The sequence below is a fragment of the Temnothorax curvispinosus genome, unplaced genomic scaffold (genome assembly GCF_003070985.1).
Source record: "Temnothorax curvispinosus isolate PA1 unplaced genomic scaffold, ASM307098v1 QBEX01017280.1, whole genome shotgun sequence".
NCBI classification, from domain to species: domain Eukaryota; kingdom Metazoa; phylum Arthropoda; class Insecta; order Hymenoptera; family Formicidae; genus Temnothorax; species Temnothorax curvispinosus.
This window is the reverse complement of record NW_020227060.1, coordinates 51,897-67,265: the sequence shown is the minus strand read 5'-3', so window position 1 is coordinate 67,265 and position 15,369 is coordinate 51,897. Positions and strand designations below refer to the sequence as shown.

The following is a 15,369-nucleotide window of genomic DNA, read 5'->3' as shown; positions in this document are numbered from 1 at the left end:
AGTTGAACATCTTGTAATGTCTACGAAATAACGGATAACAGATAACACATAATAGAGCAAGACAATAAATATTCTAACACGCGGAACCGATTTCGGAGGTATTTTGAAACACGCGAAACCAAAAATAGATATTGGTCTGTGGGGTTTACATTAAGTTTGTTATTATACAATCTGAGGGATATATAGTAGTAATCATTTTGAAAATTATAAGTGTATTCATCATGTTCATGCTCCAATTGTCCTTAATTGATTGATTCGATGTGATGTTTATTAGGAGATTCAAATATTACATTTAATAATCACGAGGAAAAATAGAAAAATACATAAGTAATTGATACATGTTTATATACAATTATTTATGTGCATGTTAAAATTTTGTAAATATGCTAGAAAAATGTTCTGTAGATTAATAATAATAAATGCGTTAATTGACGGATCGTGATAATCAAAATGTAGATATGCCGCGCACTACAATGTAGTGACTACATATATACATAAATTAGCTCGTATCAATTTGAATATGACATTACGTATACCTATACATATATATCGCAAGCGGTGTATTATGCTCAGTACAAATGGAACATTACACAGATTCTTTCAATTGACTAACACACGCAATTGCTTCATGTAAAATTGCTCGTGCAATTGCACCAAGTAAAAATTTGTTGCTTGCGTGCAACGTGCAGACACGTTGCATTTTATTAATCCGTTTCGGTATGTGCAATTTGTTAGATAAAAGTTGCATATTAGAAACTTTCGTGAAGTTGGGAAATAAATCTTCTTGACAGGTTTCGCCGAAAATTTGCGAAAGGGCATATGTTCAACTTCGCTCAAGATTGCGATCTGCAATCTTGAGAAGTGTAAGTAGATTTCGCCGTGGCATTTTCACACTACTTATATGCGAAAAGACGTCGTTGAAAGGCGTAATGCGATCGGTGGTCGTCGGTCTTGGTACCGACAGGAACGGGTATCGCTCAAATAAAATCGATAACATGCACTTGTCAAAGGCATCATAAATAGACGTATCTAAGCTGTTATTAATAGTTTCGTTGTTTCGCGATTTTGGCTTACTCTGGCTTCGTCGCTGGTTTCCGTCATGTCGCGAAACTTCTGAGATCTTCTTTTGCGAGAGGACACCGCGAAACGATGCACGTCCTTGTGCAGTCCGTGCCGTAATGCGACATTAACTGCGTTTCTCCGTCTTTTAGTCGGTACTCATTCGATCTCCTTCTTTCGTCCTATCTCTATCACTTCTCTCCTTTTCTTCCATCACTCGTTCAAAGGATATTGCAAAGTTAAATAAAATGTCTCTAAGAATAGACAAAAATTGATTTGATTTAATTATTAATAACAATGCATTATAAAAGCTTAAATATTTAAGGTAAAACATCAAATTGATTCGAATGATCCGACATTATCAGCTATTAAGAAGCAACTGATGCAAAATAATATATACAATTATTGATTAAACCACGATGCCAAAGCTACCTTTGAAGTACTGTGATTATTATTTGAATCAATGCCCGCGCAATTATATTAGAATATTAGTCAAGTTATATAATATTTAACACATATGCATGTAATATGTGTATCGCGCGCGCTTGTGTAAAGTAAAAGTTATACAAAAATTGAAGATTTTAAGGCATTATTATTAATACGATTAAAACTTATTCAGTTATTATTATAAAATATTATAAACAAAGTAAAATGAATTTAATTTTATAATATACAGTTAATATTAATGTAGATAAAATACATGTAGAAAATTGCTTAAAAGGTTATAGAAGCTTAAAATTTTATTTAAAAATTAATAATTTTTATCGCTTTTATTTTATCGATTCTGTAGTTTTTTTACATTTTTTACAGCATAAATACATATTATATAATGTATTTAAGAATTTACAGTCAATTTTGCTTTAAATGAGAAGGTAATAAACAAAAAAATGGAAATTTTTCTGCATTTAAATAAACCTCAATATTTTTTAAAATTTAAATAAATTATAAGTTTTAATAATTAATAAAATTAATAATATAATAATATAATATAATATAATTTAATGCAATAAAAATATTAAAAATTTGAAAGAAAAAAAATATTTCTGAATGTCTAATTAAATTTTGTCTAAGAAAAGAAAATTTATATCTACATGTTAAATTTTACTATTAAAAGATTTATTATTATAATAATTAATATTGAAATTTTTGAGGAATATCTTTGGTATACATACCTTACAATTTTTAATTAAATTATTTGCTCGTCTGTAAGAAAGAAAATTTTCATAAAACTAATTATTAATAATTGGGTAAGAGCTAATGAAAAATTCTGTTATGTAAAGATTTTGCTATTACATGAATTTTTCCAAATTTATTTTGATAAATGAAGATATTGTCAAGCTATATCGACTAACGTTTAGTATTGACTACTATTGACTAACCGACTAACGTATAGTAACCCCTCCACTGTCCTTCCTTCTTCCAGCCAAGCAAGTAGTACCAGTTGGTATCAGGTCAAACATACTTGAGCATACATTTGTATTCGGCATTGTGTTGAAATAAAATCAAGATAAATTTATATAATAAAAAGCAATATAGTAACTGGTTTACTAATTTACCTTTTTTTACAAAATAAATAACTTTGTGTAATTTAGGAGATAAATAATGTCAGAGAAAAATTCTTCAAAAATATAAAAATTTTCTATGAAATCATTTTAAATATAAATTTAATAATTACAATTTAACAATTACAAAAAAAGATGTTGATAAAATATCTGTGTAAAATTTTCTTGAAAATTGATATAAAAAATATGAAATAATTTCATGATATAGCGTATGCTATCAATCAAACTTTATATTCATGTATGCATTTAAATAATAATGTGACTATTTAATTAATTTTTTACAAATACAAATAAATTAAAGGGAAGATGGTCAAAAAGATGGAATTATGAAGAAACAAGACTATTTATATCGAGTTCCATATCGAGTGAAATATGCGGCATCTACGCCCTCTTTGTTTATTATTGTAATATCTTTCACTAGACTAATTTCTAGGACAATAATTGTTAATATTGTACCATTGTCATCAAAGTCGTATCACTTTATCGTCATGACATATCTAGTACGCTCATTACACTCCAGTCGGGATTGCTTTCACGGCGTTTCTTCTTGCACATTTTCTTCATTTCTATTACAAATTAGTATTTTTAAGACGGATGCATATGAAGCGTTATTATCATACTATCGTTCCATCAATTAATTTTAAGAGACATATCGAGATAATATTCTGCATGTTTATTGGATTTGATTAACGCTAATTTTGTTTTAACAAATACGTCCGTCCTAAAAAAATGTTACTTATTATTAAAAATCTATTTTGATTGCCTACGTACAAGTTAACATTTTATCGAGTAAATAAAACGATTTACAAACCACATCGTAAAGTTTTTAGATTGGACAATAACTATATAATAACAACTTTTACTTATAAAATTTAAAGCTTATTTATTTACAACATAAGTAATAACGGCGGTGTAAAACATATGTTTATATGTCTAATAATATTTATCGATATATTGCGGTTACATATATAGAATGTTGCAGTTATATATTATTACTTTTATTTATTTAAAAACTCAATCAAAATTTACAACTTTTTATAACTATTTTAACTTTCTATATTAAATATTTTATAATAATACATAAAAATATAATAATATTAATTTAAAATTAAATACAAAATAACATATTGTTATCTATTGTAAATTTAATTTGTCAAAATTATGATTTTCAATTGCCAATGGAAAATTGCTGATTCCTGTTATTATTCTTATTGTTAGATTGTCTTGCAGTGTTTATAGTTGGCGATAATTTTGAGTTATTCAGTATTGATTTATAATTTATATAATCATGCAACAACTATTCGCACGCGCATATAATTATACATAATTGTATTATTTTGTATAAATGTAAGAATTAAATAAAAATTATGTGTGTGCTGGTGTTTGTAAACCGTCTCATATAGTCGGCAAAATGCAACTTGCGTTACATCATGTGTTGATTTTACGCTGATTGAAACCGCGAAACATTCCTGATCTGTAAATAATTCCTCAAGACGTCACTTTCTACTTCATATACTAAATGTGGTAATCTCAATCGCTGATGTACGTATCTTAAATAAAAATTATAAATCATAATACTTAGTACTAGGATAAATTTACTGCAAACATCGATAGATACGTCTCGTTAATCAATAAAAATATATATCTATATATTATGCTTAATTGTGTAAAGAAATTGACACAATAAAATGGCGCAACAATTTTTTGTAGTCCTCCACAAATCGCAATATCTATTAAATATTTAAAAAATTATTGTTAGATATATATATATATATATCTAAATTATTGTTAGATATATATATATATATATATATATATATATATATCTCATGAGTTGCAAGAAACTTTTATTTTATTATTTTTATGTTATTATACTTTTTTCTTTTTGTTCTTATATACAATAAGAATATTATGTTTTAATAAAAATTACAAATTGTAATTAAAAGTGCATATATTTTTAGTCATAACGTTCCGACGCATATCTGTTTTACTAATATCCTTTTATTTTTATATTATATAAATTTTCGACGATTTTTAGAGGACTATGAAACATCAAGCATTTCTATAATGCGACTTTTATGGTTACCACACCGAGCATACAATTCGATTTTGCGCGAAAATTGTCAATCGCGATGTCAAGATCGCAAACGTATTCATGCGATCGATCAACACGACCCAATCTGCGAACAATCAGTTAAAATATGTAATAACAGCGCGCTCGTGATGAGGTACGTTACAAAACTAGTACAAAAAACTAACAGCTAGGTACAAAAATGTAATTAATCGTTAATAATGAAGGCCGCCCGGGAAACTGCCAGGGACCAATTCTGTTCGCTCATTATTTTCTTTTGCATTCTTCCTCGCGTCTTTCTCGTCACTTATTTATTTTTCTATCATCGGCAAACTCATTTCTCTATCGACCACCAACAATCAAATCCACTTAGACGAGCGGTTCTTGTTTTCTTTCAATTCTAAAATCTTACTGTCTCACGTGCAATCATTCTTCACTTTTTTTTTGAGCGACTTTCACATATTTAGAATGTCGTAATTGCTGAGAAATTTAATACTGCTCGAATTTGGCGAATCCACGTGTGCAGAGTGGCGCGAGATTTATTTTTATGGCATATAATTTAGTAGAATCACGAACAGTTAACCATATAAAGAAAAATAAACTGTGAATTTTATTTAATTATTGATTTAATTAGATATTTAACTCTAAGATCACAACGAAATTACGTGGAATAATTATTATAAATGGTCTTATTTCAAATAAAAATTGTTAGATACTTAAAATCTTTTTATAAATATTATTTGTTGTATTATAAATAAATTTATAATGAAATAATTATCTCGCTTATTAAATTATTTGCAAAAGTCTTATGCGGGTTTTTAGGTGCTGGAAATCTGATGCCAATGCCTTTTATGTTTGAAGTGAAATATAAGTTATTATTTAATATAAACTATTTGAATTATAAATTTTTTGTAATATCTTAATGACATTTTTATCTAAAACGCTAAATAAAAATTTAATTAATATATAATTAATATTGAACTATGTTTTAAAAGTTTTAGAATATTTCAAATATTTGAAAAATTTTTGAAATCTAAATGGCCGTGAAAGTCCAGTGTGATATTAGAATTAATTGTAGATACTAAAATAAAAGACGCAGAGAGAGCGACGTATATATTCTATCTGAAGAGAGAAAGAGAAGTTGTTCAATGCTACATGATAATCTCGAACCACTCGAACCACTGCGCAGCGGTGAAGTTAGAATACAGGAGTAAAGCTTTGATATTCGGATCTGGACGAGAAAACCGAATCACGAGCAATTATATGCGTACGAAGAGATATACGCAATAAAATCTGTTAGTGCGTCATAGCCGAGTCTGGCCAAAAATTGTCACAGTTCGAAAACATATGGAATCTTTCTGGGGAAACATTGTTGGGACCGGAAAAGTGTACGTTAATAACACAAATTATGTTTGCTTTTATCATTTTTATTTGTATTATTATCAGCGCAATAAGTAATGCGGTTGTTTGGTATTAAGTTTTCACGGTTGAGCAGAAGTATTCCATTATGTAATTACATCGCCGTTACTCATTGTACTGGCAATAACTTATATAACAATTTCCAATAATATATACGAAAACATACGACAACTTGACATACTTTATACGATTTTATACTCTTATTTACATCTGAAATCTCTTTGAACATTCCCCGAAATTTTCCTTAAATTGTAGTCGAACTTGCGTTACTTTTTAGCCAGGTATTCAGCCGATTTATACAACTAACACTCGAACTAGAAAATAGTTAATAGTTTTGTTTGATTCCGTTGTACAATTAAGACATCATGATACCATAAAGCGTCCTTTACATCTTCTTGTTATTTGATTTATTAAATAAATTATTTAATAACCAATCGTTTCGTTTTTTTCGATAAAATTATCCTGAAAATTTAAAATCTGTAAATTAATTTTTAAATGTATTTTGTTACAACATTAAAAAAAAACACTGTAATTGTGAGGATAGATAGATTGAGAAAAATATTAAAATAAATAATCTGTTAAAATAACACTTGAATCTTATTATCTGTGATTTGCTTAAAATTACATATATATATATCTAATAAATGCAAATTACTTATACAAAAAAATTATTTTATATACGGTAAAAGTAATTTTTTATGTTTAAATTGCTTTACCATTATAAGCACTCAAGCTAAAAAGCTTAAGTATCTTTAGCATTTAAAATAACGAGCAGATGTTTCGGACTATTTTTCTTCATTCGACAGAAAAACACTTTTGTGCTTTTTCAACGCTTTAAATGTCATGAATTAAACAGCAATTAAACACTTCTATCGGATTAATTTCTTAGAGAAAAGTTATACTTGAATGAAATGTGTGTATTAGAGTCTATAGTAAAAAAAAGAAGCTGAGACTTTCTAGACACCGATTTGCATATAGATTTTCATTTACAGAATTAATATTTGTCGAAAACATTAGGGCACGCCCATACATCCACGCGAGCACTATTCAGGAGCACCACGAAGAAACTTTGGCAAATTTCATTGTCCGCTTTTCATTTTAGCGATATTACGTGGCAGTTTAGCTACGCCTAATTCTAGCATTCCATGCTATTATTAATAGGCGTCACAAATCTGTTCACGTTCGCTAATTCTTCTTGTATTGGAATATATAATTTCTTACAAAACACAGACAGATATTTTATTCAAATGTCAGATGATGAACTTTCTATTTCTTAATCGTTATGTCTATCAGTTTAGTTTAATAAGTAATACAATTAATTATTTTTAACAAATATTAAACAAAATTCTTTCTCTGATTTTGATGTCAGTTATACAATGTATAATATACATTTACATTTTTTACTGCAAAAATGATCAGATACTGCGTTTCTTTTTGTCAGTTTTTTTGTCAGAGTCGTATATAAATAGATTCCACAATTTTAAATAAATGTTTATATTTTTATATATTTTCATGTTTTTAACGTTCCGTCATCCATATAGGGCTTTAAGCCCCACATGGATGACGAAGGGTGGTTAATCTAGAGATAAATGAAACCAATGGTCTGTGTCTTGCATTCGCACTCGTTGATTGCGCTACGCCTAAATTTAAGCAGTCGAAAAGTTTTTTCTTTTTCACAGAAGTATTTTCCAAAACCGAGTTTTTCTATACGATCAACATATATTTTCTTTTTATCTGCCTTCTTCCGGAATATCGATCCCAGTTTCAACTTTAGTTGGCTTGTACATAATCTGTTCAAAACACATTCGAAATTGCGTCTCGAGTTGTCATGGTTCACGTAGACGTGCGAAAATTGGACGCAATAGTTTACGCTCTCATGCAAAAAAGTTGCCATTAACCGATTTCGTATATGTATATCATTTAGTACAAGATTAGTAATAAAGCTTACAGCGGGCGCCGAGTTAGAATGCCCGTAAAACTAGCGCGTGATCTAAATTAAGAATTAGATTAAAACGACGATATTTTGATTTCCATGGCGAGGGTATTTCGTTAATGCAGTTTGCGTCAAGAAAGCCAATGAGAGCCCAGCTAGATTTCTGAAGAGAGAGGCACCTTTTCTTTCTTGTCGAAAAACCTATTTCATTCGAATAATTAAGCAATCAGTTCTCGCTAGCATGTTAACGAAAGCGAATCTCGATAAGTGGAAAAAATTATTCGAGATTCATATTTATCATAGAAGTTATCAAGCTATATAAGAGAATTTTACGCGCAATTCGCCAACTTTCTATTCGCATTAGTTGACAAACTCACGGTCGTCGGCTTATCCCTTTTACGAGCATGCTGTTAATATTTTTAAATATCCATAAGTCAAGTAGCCGTACAAACTATACCATTTTAATAATTTTGCTACAATTTACGACTATATTTGTTAGTGTACTCAAAGTATACTAACAATAATAAAAGAGACAAGCGAATTAATCGACATTAAGACGCTCAGACGCCTTGATTTCAGATTATTTTGCAGCTTCTCGACGAGAAAGAGAAAGAGCGTATAGAAAGCCGGCGCCTAGGAAGCGCATCAAAAAAGCGTAACGTTTGCACGCTCGGCACTCGATTTTATCTTTCATCGAGGGTGTTCTACGGGCACGACGACACTTCGACGACGCAAAACTCGTCGCCGACGACGCGTCACATTTATACTTAGAGGCATCTCCGTTAATTGACTATTTCTCTCCCCGCATATGTTCCGGCGTCGATTAGTTTAATGGATCAATTTATAATTGGATCTGCTTGCGCAACAGTCATTAGTAAAACTCACGATTTTCGCATAGTTTGCTACGACATTTATTGAGCGTGATCTTACGACGTAAACTAGGCGACGATTAGTTTCAAATATCGTAAAACGATTCTCCGTTTCATCTTCGTATACAGCGCAGAAACTCATCCCGATTAACGGGATTTTAATTAACGGACTTTAGCGTGTTTGAGCGAAGCAAGATTATTTTTAGAGAAATGGACGCGCGTCGGCGAAGTCGCCGAATTCCGCCGGCAAAAAATTTCGCAAAGCTCGTTGCACCACTCGCATTTTTTCACTACTTCGCGTTATTATTATTATTATTATTATTATTATTATTTCGTATAAATGGTCGTGATGTTGATTTTTATTTCAAAAATTGGGGAAGCTAAATATTGATTGTAATTTTGATTATTTAGATTATAAAGTTTAATCTAGATAATATTTAAGCTGTCTATATTATCTGAGATACTCGACTTAATGTAATGTAATAATTTTAGTAAAGAACGTTTAACTACTTTTGTGGTATTACTTCTATGAGCATTGCAATGAGCAAGATATAGTGCAAGTTATTAATAAACTTTCCAAATCTTTTTTTTTTTATTTTTCTTCAAAATTTGGGCTCTTTGTACCTTAGATTTTTCTCAACGTTTTATAAATTTTTCATAAGCGGATAAAATTTAACATTTTTTTTACAGAAAACCATTCTCTTCGGGAAATATATGACATATATAAATTTTTGTTTATACAATTATATGTGAATACAATTAGAATGCAGATACCATAGTACAGATTTCTTTCTTTGAAAAAATATTAATTTTTCATGATTAAAACAAAATTTAGAACTTAATATTTTTTTACCCGCTTAAAAATCCAAAAAATTTCATTTCTGCGCTTACAAACTGCTTTTATATTTCAAATTTTTTTCTTGATATCCCATATAATATTCATGTTATTAATTTTCATTAAATGTATTTTTTATTTCTATTTATTATTTATTTTAATTAAATTAAAAGCCAGTACCGATACATAATGAGTTCTTTATTCGCGACTTTTATTCATTCCTTTCATTTAGAGCGCGAAGTTTTAAGGAACCATCTTGCGAGTGGTGCCAAGATGCGAGGACGATCCTTGAAGAAAGGTGAAAGCGACTTCTTAAGAATGCGTCGCAAACAGAACAGAACGCAACAGAACCGTTGCTGCTCGTAGACGCGAGTGATCGATGTGACGTTAGTCGTCGTCGTCGAGGCCGAGAAGTTCCGGCGGAAGTCGCCTGTGCCGACAGCATATGGTGAGACAGAGCACTCGCACGGCCAACCGGAACTGGGGGCTTAGTGTACTGAGCACAACCGCTTTCCAAAAGCTGTTTGTGACTCCCAGCCACACCACGGCAAAGTTTAAAAACGGCACCTACGATTCAGTAAGATAGGATCAGATTAGAGATATTTTAATAGATATAACTGTCATAATCTATCAGGATTTACTTTTTTATTAATTTCTCCGTTTATTTTTTCTTTCAATTTAGAGTTAAAATCTTGACTGTTTTTTTTGCATTTTGTCAAACGCTTTTGAGGCCAATTTGTAATGTTAAATAGATAATGTTAACTTTTAGTGATTGGTATTACGCACATAGAAGCGCAAAAAGTAATAAATTCCTTGCAATAATGCAAATTAACGTCTATTAATAAAAATCTAAACAATTAGGGAAAAATAAAGTTTATTTCTATATTAAAAAAAAAAAAAAAAAAAAAAAAAATTATGCACAAGTAATTATTAGAGAAGTATTTTGTACTTTCTTTTTTTATAGAAGTGTCACACGAAGTATACCCTTGCATGCGAACTTCTTACGCTTAAGCTTACGCTAGCGAGCATTTTCTCTATTAACCTACTTTGCTTTACAAATGTCGACCTACATTTTTAATCGTCTCATTTTCAATGCCTCTTTTCATAAAGTTTAGAGTTATTTTTAAATTACATGTCAAGCGAGTGTCATTACAGTCGTCCTAATACCAGCGTTTTCAGAAAAGTAACTTTTATAAGAATTAGAAACATGCTACCTTATCGGCAAAATAAAAGTTTATAAATTGTAATATTCTTTGCATCAAGTTGGAAGTGGTTATTATATTAATCACTTAATTTTGTAAGTACTTAATTGTACTTAATCAGAAGAAGTTAATCAAACGTAAATCCAGATTGTTTTTGGTTTAAATTGCGCTTAACATTATATTAGATGATTTTTGTTTTCCTATTGATTCTGAGCTTATTACTTTGTAAAACATTAAATTTACTTACGGGAACGTTATTTAATACTATTTATTAAATATACATGAATCAACTATATTGGATACTTAATTAGTATATAATTTAAAGATATATTAGTATATATATTAAGATTCACGCATGTCTTATGTCTTATAAGATAAAATTGCTTTTTCAAATATTAATCAATCGCAAGAATTATTACCTGAGGAGGTCCATTAACGACCGCGTATATCCTTAACCCGGCAAATGGTGCCCATGATATCCAGAAAGTCATCACTAGGACGAAGGACATAATATGACTCGGGTTGCTCAGATTTTCGGATAACGCGGTAGCGTACTCCTTGTCGTGGACTAGAGCGCCGGACTTTAGTCGCCTCATCGTGGAGAATATGTAGGAGTACGTGTAGACGATGGTGATGACTGACGGTCCCAACACGAGGATGGACAGGGTGATGGTATATGCGGCCATGTTGCCCCAATCGAGCATACAGATGAAGGCCTCGCGGTCGAAGATCGGCTTGTTGAAACCGAGCAAGGGCGGGCAGCACATCATCGCCACGCTGATCCACGTGAAGACCATCCAACATTGACATCGGGTTTTCGTCTGTACTGTCTCGTATCTCAATGGTTTCCTGCAAAAGTCATAAATTAAAACCTGATATTAAACGCCTTCAGGAAAATCTTGCAGGAGTCTCAGATGTGTCGTTGCAAAAAAGGACTGCTACAATTAAAAAATAATAATATACAATTTGTGTCTAACATAATAGCAAAGGTATTTATAATATGTAGTAAAATAAAATGAATAATATAAAAAAGTGTGCAAATTAGAAACTTGCACATTGTTTCCCCATCATTACAGATCATTATCATTGCTCCTATTTTATTTCGCTCACAAAGCTCCTCTTATGAGGAAGCTTGTATTTTATTTGATGCATAATTATTAGTAATTTATTAGTTTGGCTTCCTCATAGAGGAAGCTTTATAAGCGAAATAAAATAGAAGCAATGACAGCGATCTGTAATGATGAGGAAGCAAGTTTTTAATTTGCACACTTTTTTAATTTTAAATTGAACCTTTTTATGAATTGATAGAGGGTCAAAGCTTAGTAGCACAAGTGGGGTTTTACAATTGACGCAATGTCAACTCGATGTTGACTTTGGGACTTCAGGCTAGATGGTACATATTATATGGACTTTGCATATGGACCTTTGATCGCGTATAAAGCTGAGTCTAATCAACCAAATCTTAAAGACTCATACATATGAAATAGGGGTAGAAAAAACTGAAGAATATAATAAAATTATAAATAGCCCAATATCTCAAAATTGGCGAAAGTTAGAGCAACCACGGACATTTCTTAAAAAATTCAAAATTTTATTTAAAAATACTAAACTCTATATAAAATTACATGTGCTTCTCTCTTATACAATTTTTAAGCAGAAATCGACAATTCCTTCTCCGATCGTTACCAAATTCAATACCAACTTACCTTTAATAATACTCTAATAAAAAATATATATTCCATTAAAAAAAATTGAACTCGATATCTCAAAATTTGCGGAAATTAGAGCAATCACATAGATTTTTTTAGACAGAAATCGGTAACCCCTTTATTATTAGCAATTTTTCTATTGTAATTCTATTATATTCTTTAGTCTCTTCTACCCCTATTTCATATAGGGTAACTCCGGTATTTACGCCGCGCGGTGATTTACGCCGCAGAAATAAGAAAAAATAGAAGGAATAAAGGTACTTACTCGCAATCACACTGTTATGGGCCTTTATGCCATATTAGCATTGTATTGTAATTTCAGTTCTTTATTGTTAATATTAACGAAACCGTCGTGAGTTGAACCGATTTCTCACCGTAGTAAGTAGCGCGATCATATATTACGACTACGTAAAATGATTACTGCAGGGAATGTAAAAGGTTTAATGGTTATTTCATGATACATAAGTGTAGAGGGTTAGTAAATGATGGAATACAGCAAAATACAAATGCATAGCTCTTGTACTTTTTGTTTAGTTTGATGTCTTGTATATCCCTCCTGTTTAGGATGTACGGCATTTTTAGCATGCGGGATTTATGCCATAGTACAGACACTTTGTAAAACTTGAAATCTCCTATGTGTTCTTTTTCCTTATTTTTTTGGATCATATAACAATAATCTTTAATGCATCTATCGCTCTTCTATTTTTTTTTTAATTTTTTAGTTGTATAATTTGTTTATCATTCTTACATCTTAGGGCCACTTCGACCAAGCTCCGATTAACTTAATCGTTGATTAGTCATTTGTCGTCAATCTGCTTCATGAGCAAATGCGATTGGTCATTTCCAATGGACTAATCAACGATTAAGTTAATCGGAGCTTGATTGAAGTAGCCCTTAATATACTTTTTAGACACATTTTGTAACTTATTGTGACATTTTATTGCCTTATTTATAAACATTATTTGTAATTTTTCATAAGGCGTATATTTCATCCATGAAATGTCATATATCCCACCCCTCTGGGATATATATGGCAAATATGCAAGGGTTTCTAATAGTTTTTTTTATTAAATACAAAGAATGAATATTTCATATTTCTATTTTTTTTTAAGTAGTAGACAGTATAAAGTTTTTATTGATATAATTCATTTGCCTTAAACATAGTAAATAGTACTCGACAAATTAAGTTTCCCTTAGCTGCGGCGTATATACCGGAGTTACCCTATAATTCTTTAACATTTGGTTGATTAATTCTTGAGTTATAGATAAATGTGTACACACACATACACACATACGGACATTTTTTAAGGCGATTTTCTGACGTTTTAGAACATTCAGAACACATTGGTATAAAAAACTAAAAAAACAATTTTTTCTTCGGTCTTTTTTCTACCCTTATTATATATATATAATTCTTTAAAATTTCGTTTATTAGACCTAGTTTTATACACAATTAAAGGTTCATATACGAGGTTTACGAAAACAAAGCTTCCTCTATGAGGAAGCAATAAGATTTCTTAATAGATTATTAACGCATTGTGTTAATACAAAATAGACAGCTATGTGTTACTATTGTCATGGGGTATACCTAATTGTAATATATCTATTTGTAATTAGATTTAATTATCATATACCTGATAGCAAGATAGCGATCGACGGAGATCCACATGAAGGTATATACTGATACCGCCCAAAGTGTGACTTCCAAGTAACCGACGAGTCGGCACACGATGTCTCCGTAGACCCATCTTCGAACCAACGCTGGATACACCGAGAGCGGAACCACTAACACACCACAAAGAAGATCTGCCGAGGCGAGTGACAGCAAGTAGTAGTTTATCACCTCGGAGGGACCTATATAAATAAAATAATATTTTTAATAAAATACGTGACTATATATTATTGTTATATACCTATTCGTTCATTGGCACAAGTTCGTTATATTTATTTCTCTTTTTATATTGGATTATATAGATCAATAGTATTATTAATCTAATTGTAAGATTAATTTTAAGAATTCTCAAAGAGAAACATCTTTAAATTTCGAAATTTTGAAAATTTGAAATTTAATTCGAATATTTAACATCTAAAGTATAAAAAATTTCTAACCTGTAAATTCTTATATTATTATTTGGAATTAACAAAATAATATATTTTAAATTTAAAAATGTAAATTTGTTAAAAATATAAATATATCCAGAATTTGATATTTTCAAAGATTTACCGTTAGGAGAATGTTGCAGTTCACATCACACAAATCAAAATTATAATAAGAATGGAAGTAGAGAAGAAACATAAAATCCAGGAATAGAAAGATTGCAAATTTGTCAAATTGCGAAAACGGACAATTAACGTACAAGTCCATTTGTTTTATTAACGATAAAGTTATACAGCTTATAATTTTCAAATAAAGAAGTTCTTGTTTTATACGCAAAGAAAAACGGGAGCATACGCTGGAATACTGAATGCATGCTCATCTAGCAATAAGTACCATAATTAAAATAGACAACTGAAATTGACATTATATAATTTTGAAGTGTGCAATGTTTGCGAATGCAAGGAATTCCGTCTTACCGCGGAAGTTGAGGTAGGTGATGATGATAAGAAGATTCGAGACGATGATAGCGACGGCGACCACGAAGATAAGGCTCGCCTGCATGAGAGCCTCCAACGAGTGCTCCTCCATGCCGCCACCCTTTCGAGCTGCATC

At 30.5% G+C, this 15,369-nt stretch overlaps 1 protein-coding gene across 1 annotated transcript; it reads right to left on the bottom strand.

Annotated features, from left to right (window-relative positions):
* Nucleotides 1-9,845: 9,845 nt before the first annotated feature.
* On the bottom strand, nt 9,846-15,366 carry LOC112467408 (G-protein coupled receptor 52-like). The gene is made up of 4 exons (XM_025036009.1): nt 15,234-15,366; nt 14,294-14,513; nt 11,370-11,799; nt 9,846-10,315 (listed from the first exon to the last, which is right to left on the bottom strand). The coding sequence occupies exons 1-4, from the start codon at nt 15,343-15,345 to the stop codon at nt 10,136-10,138; spliced, it is 942 nt and encodes a 313-aa protein (XP_024891777.1). The 5' UTR covers nt 15,346-15,366; the 3' UTR covers nt 9,846-10,135.
* Between the last annotated feature and the right edge of the window lie 3 nt (nt 15,367-15,369).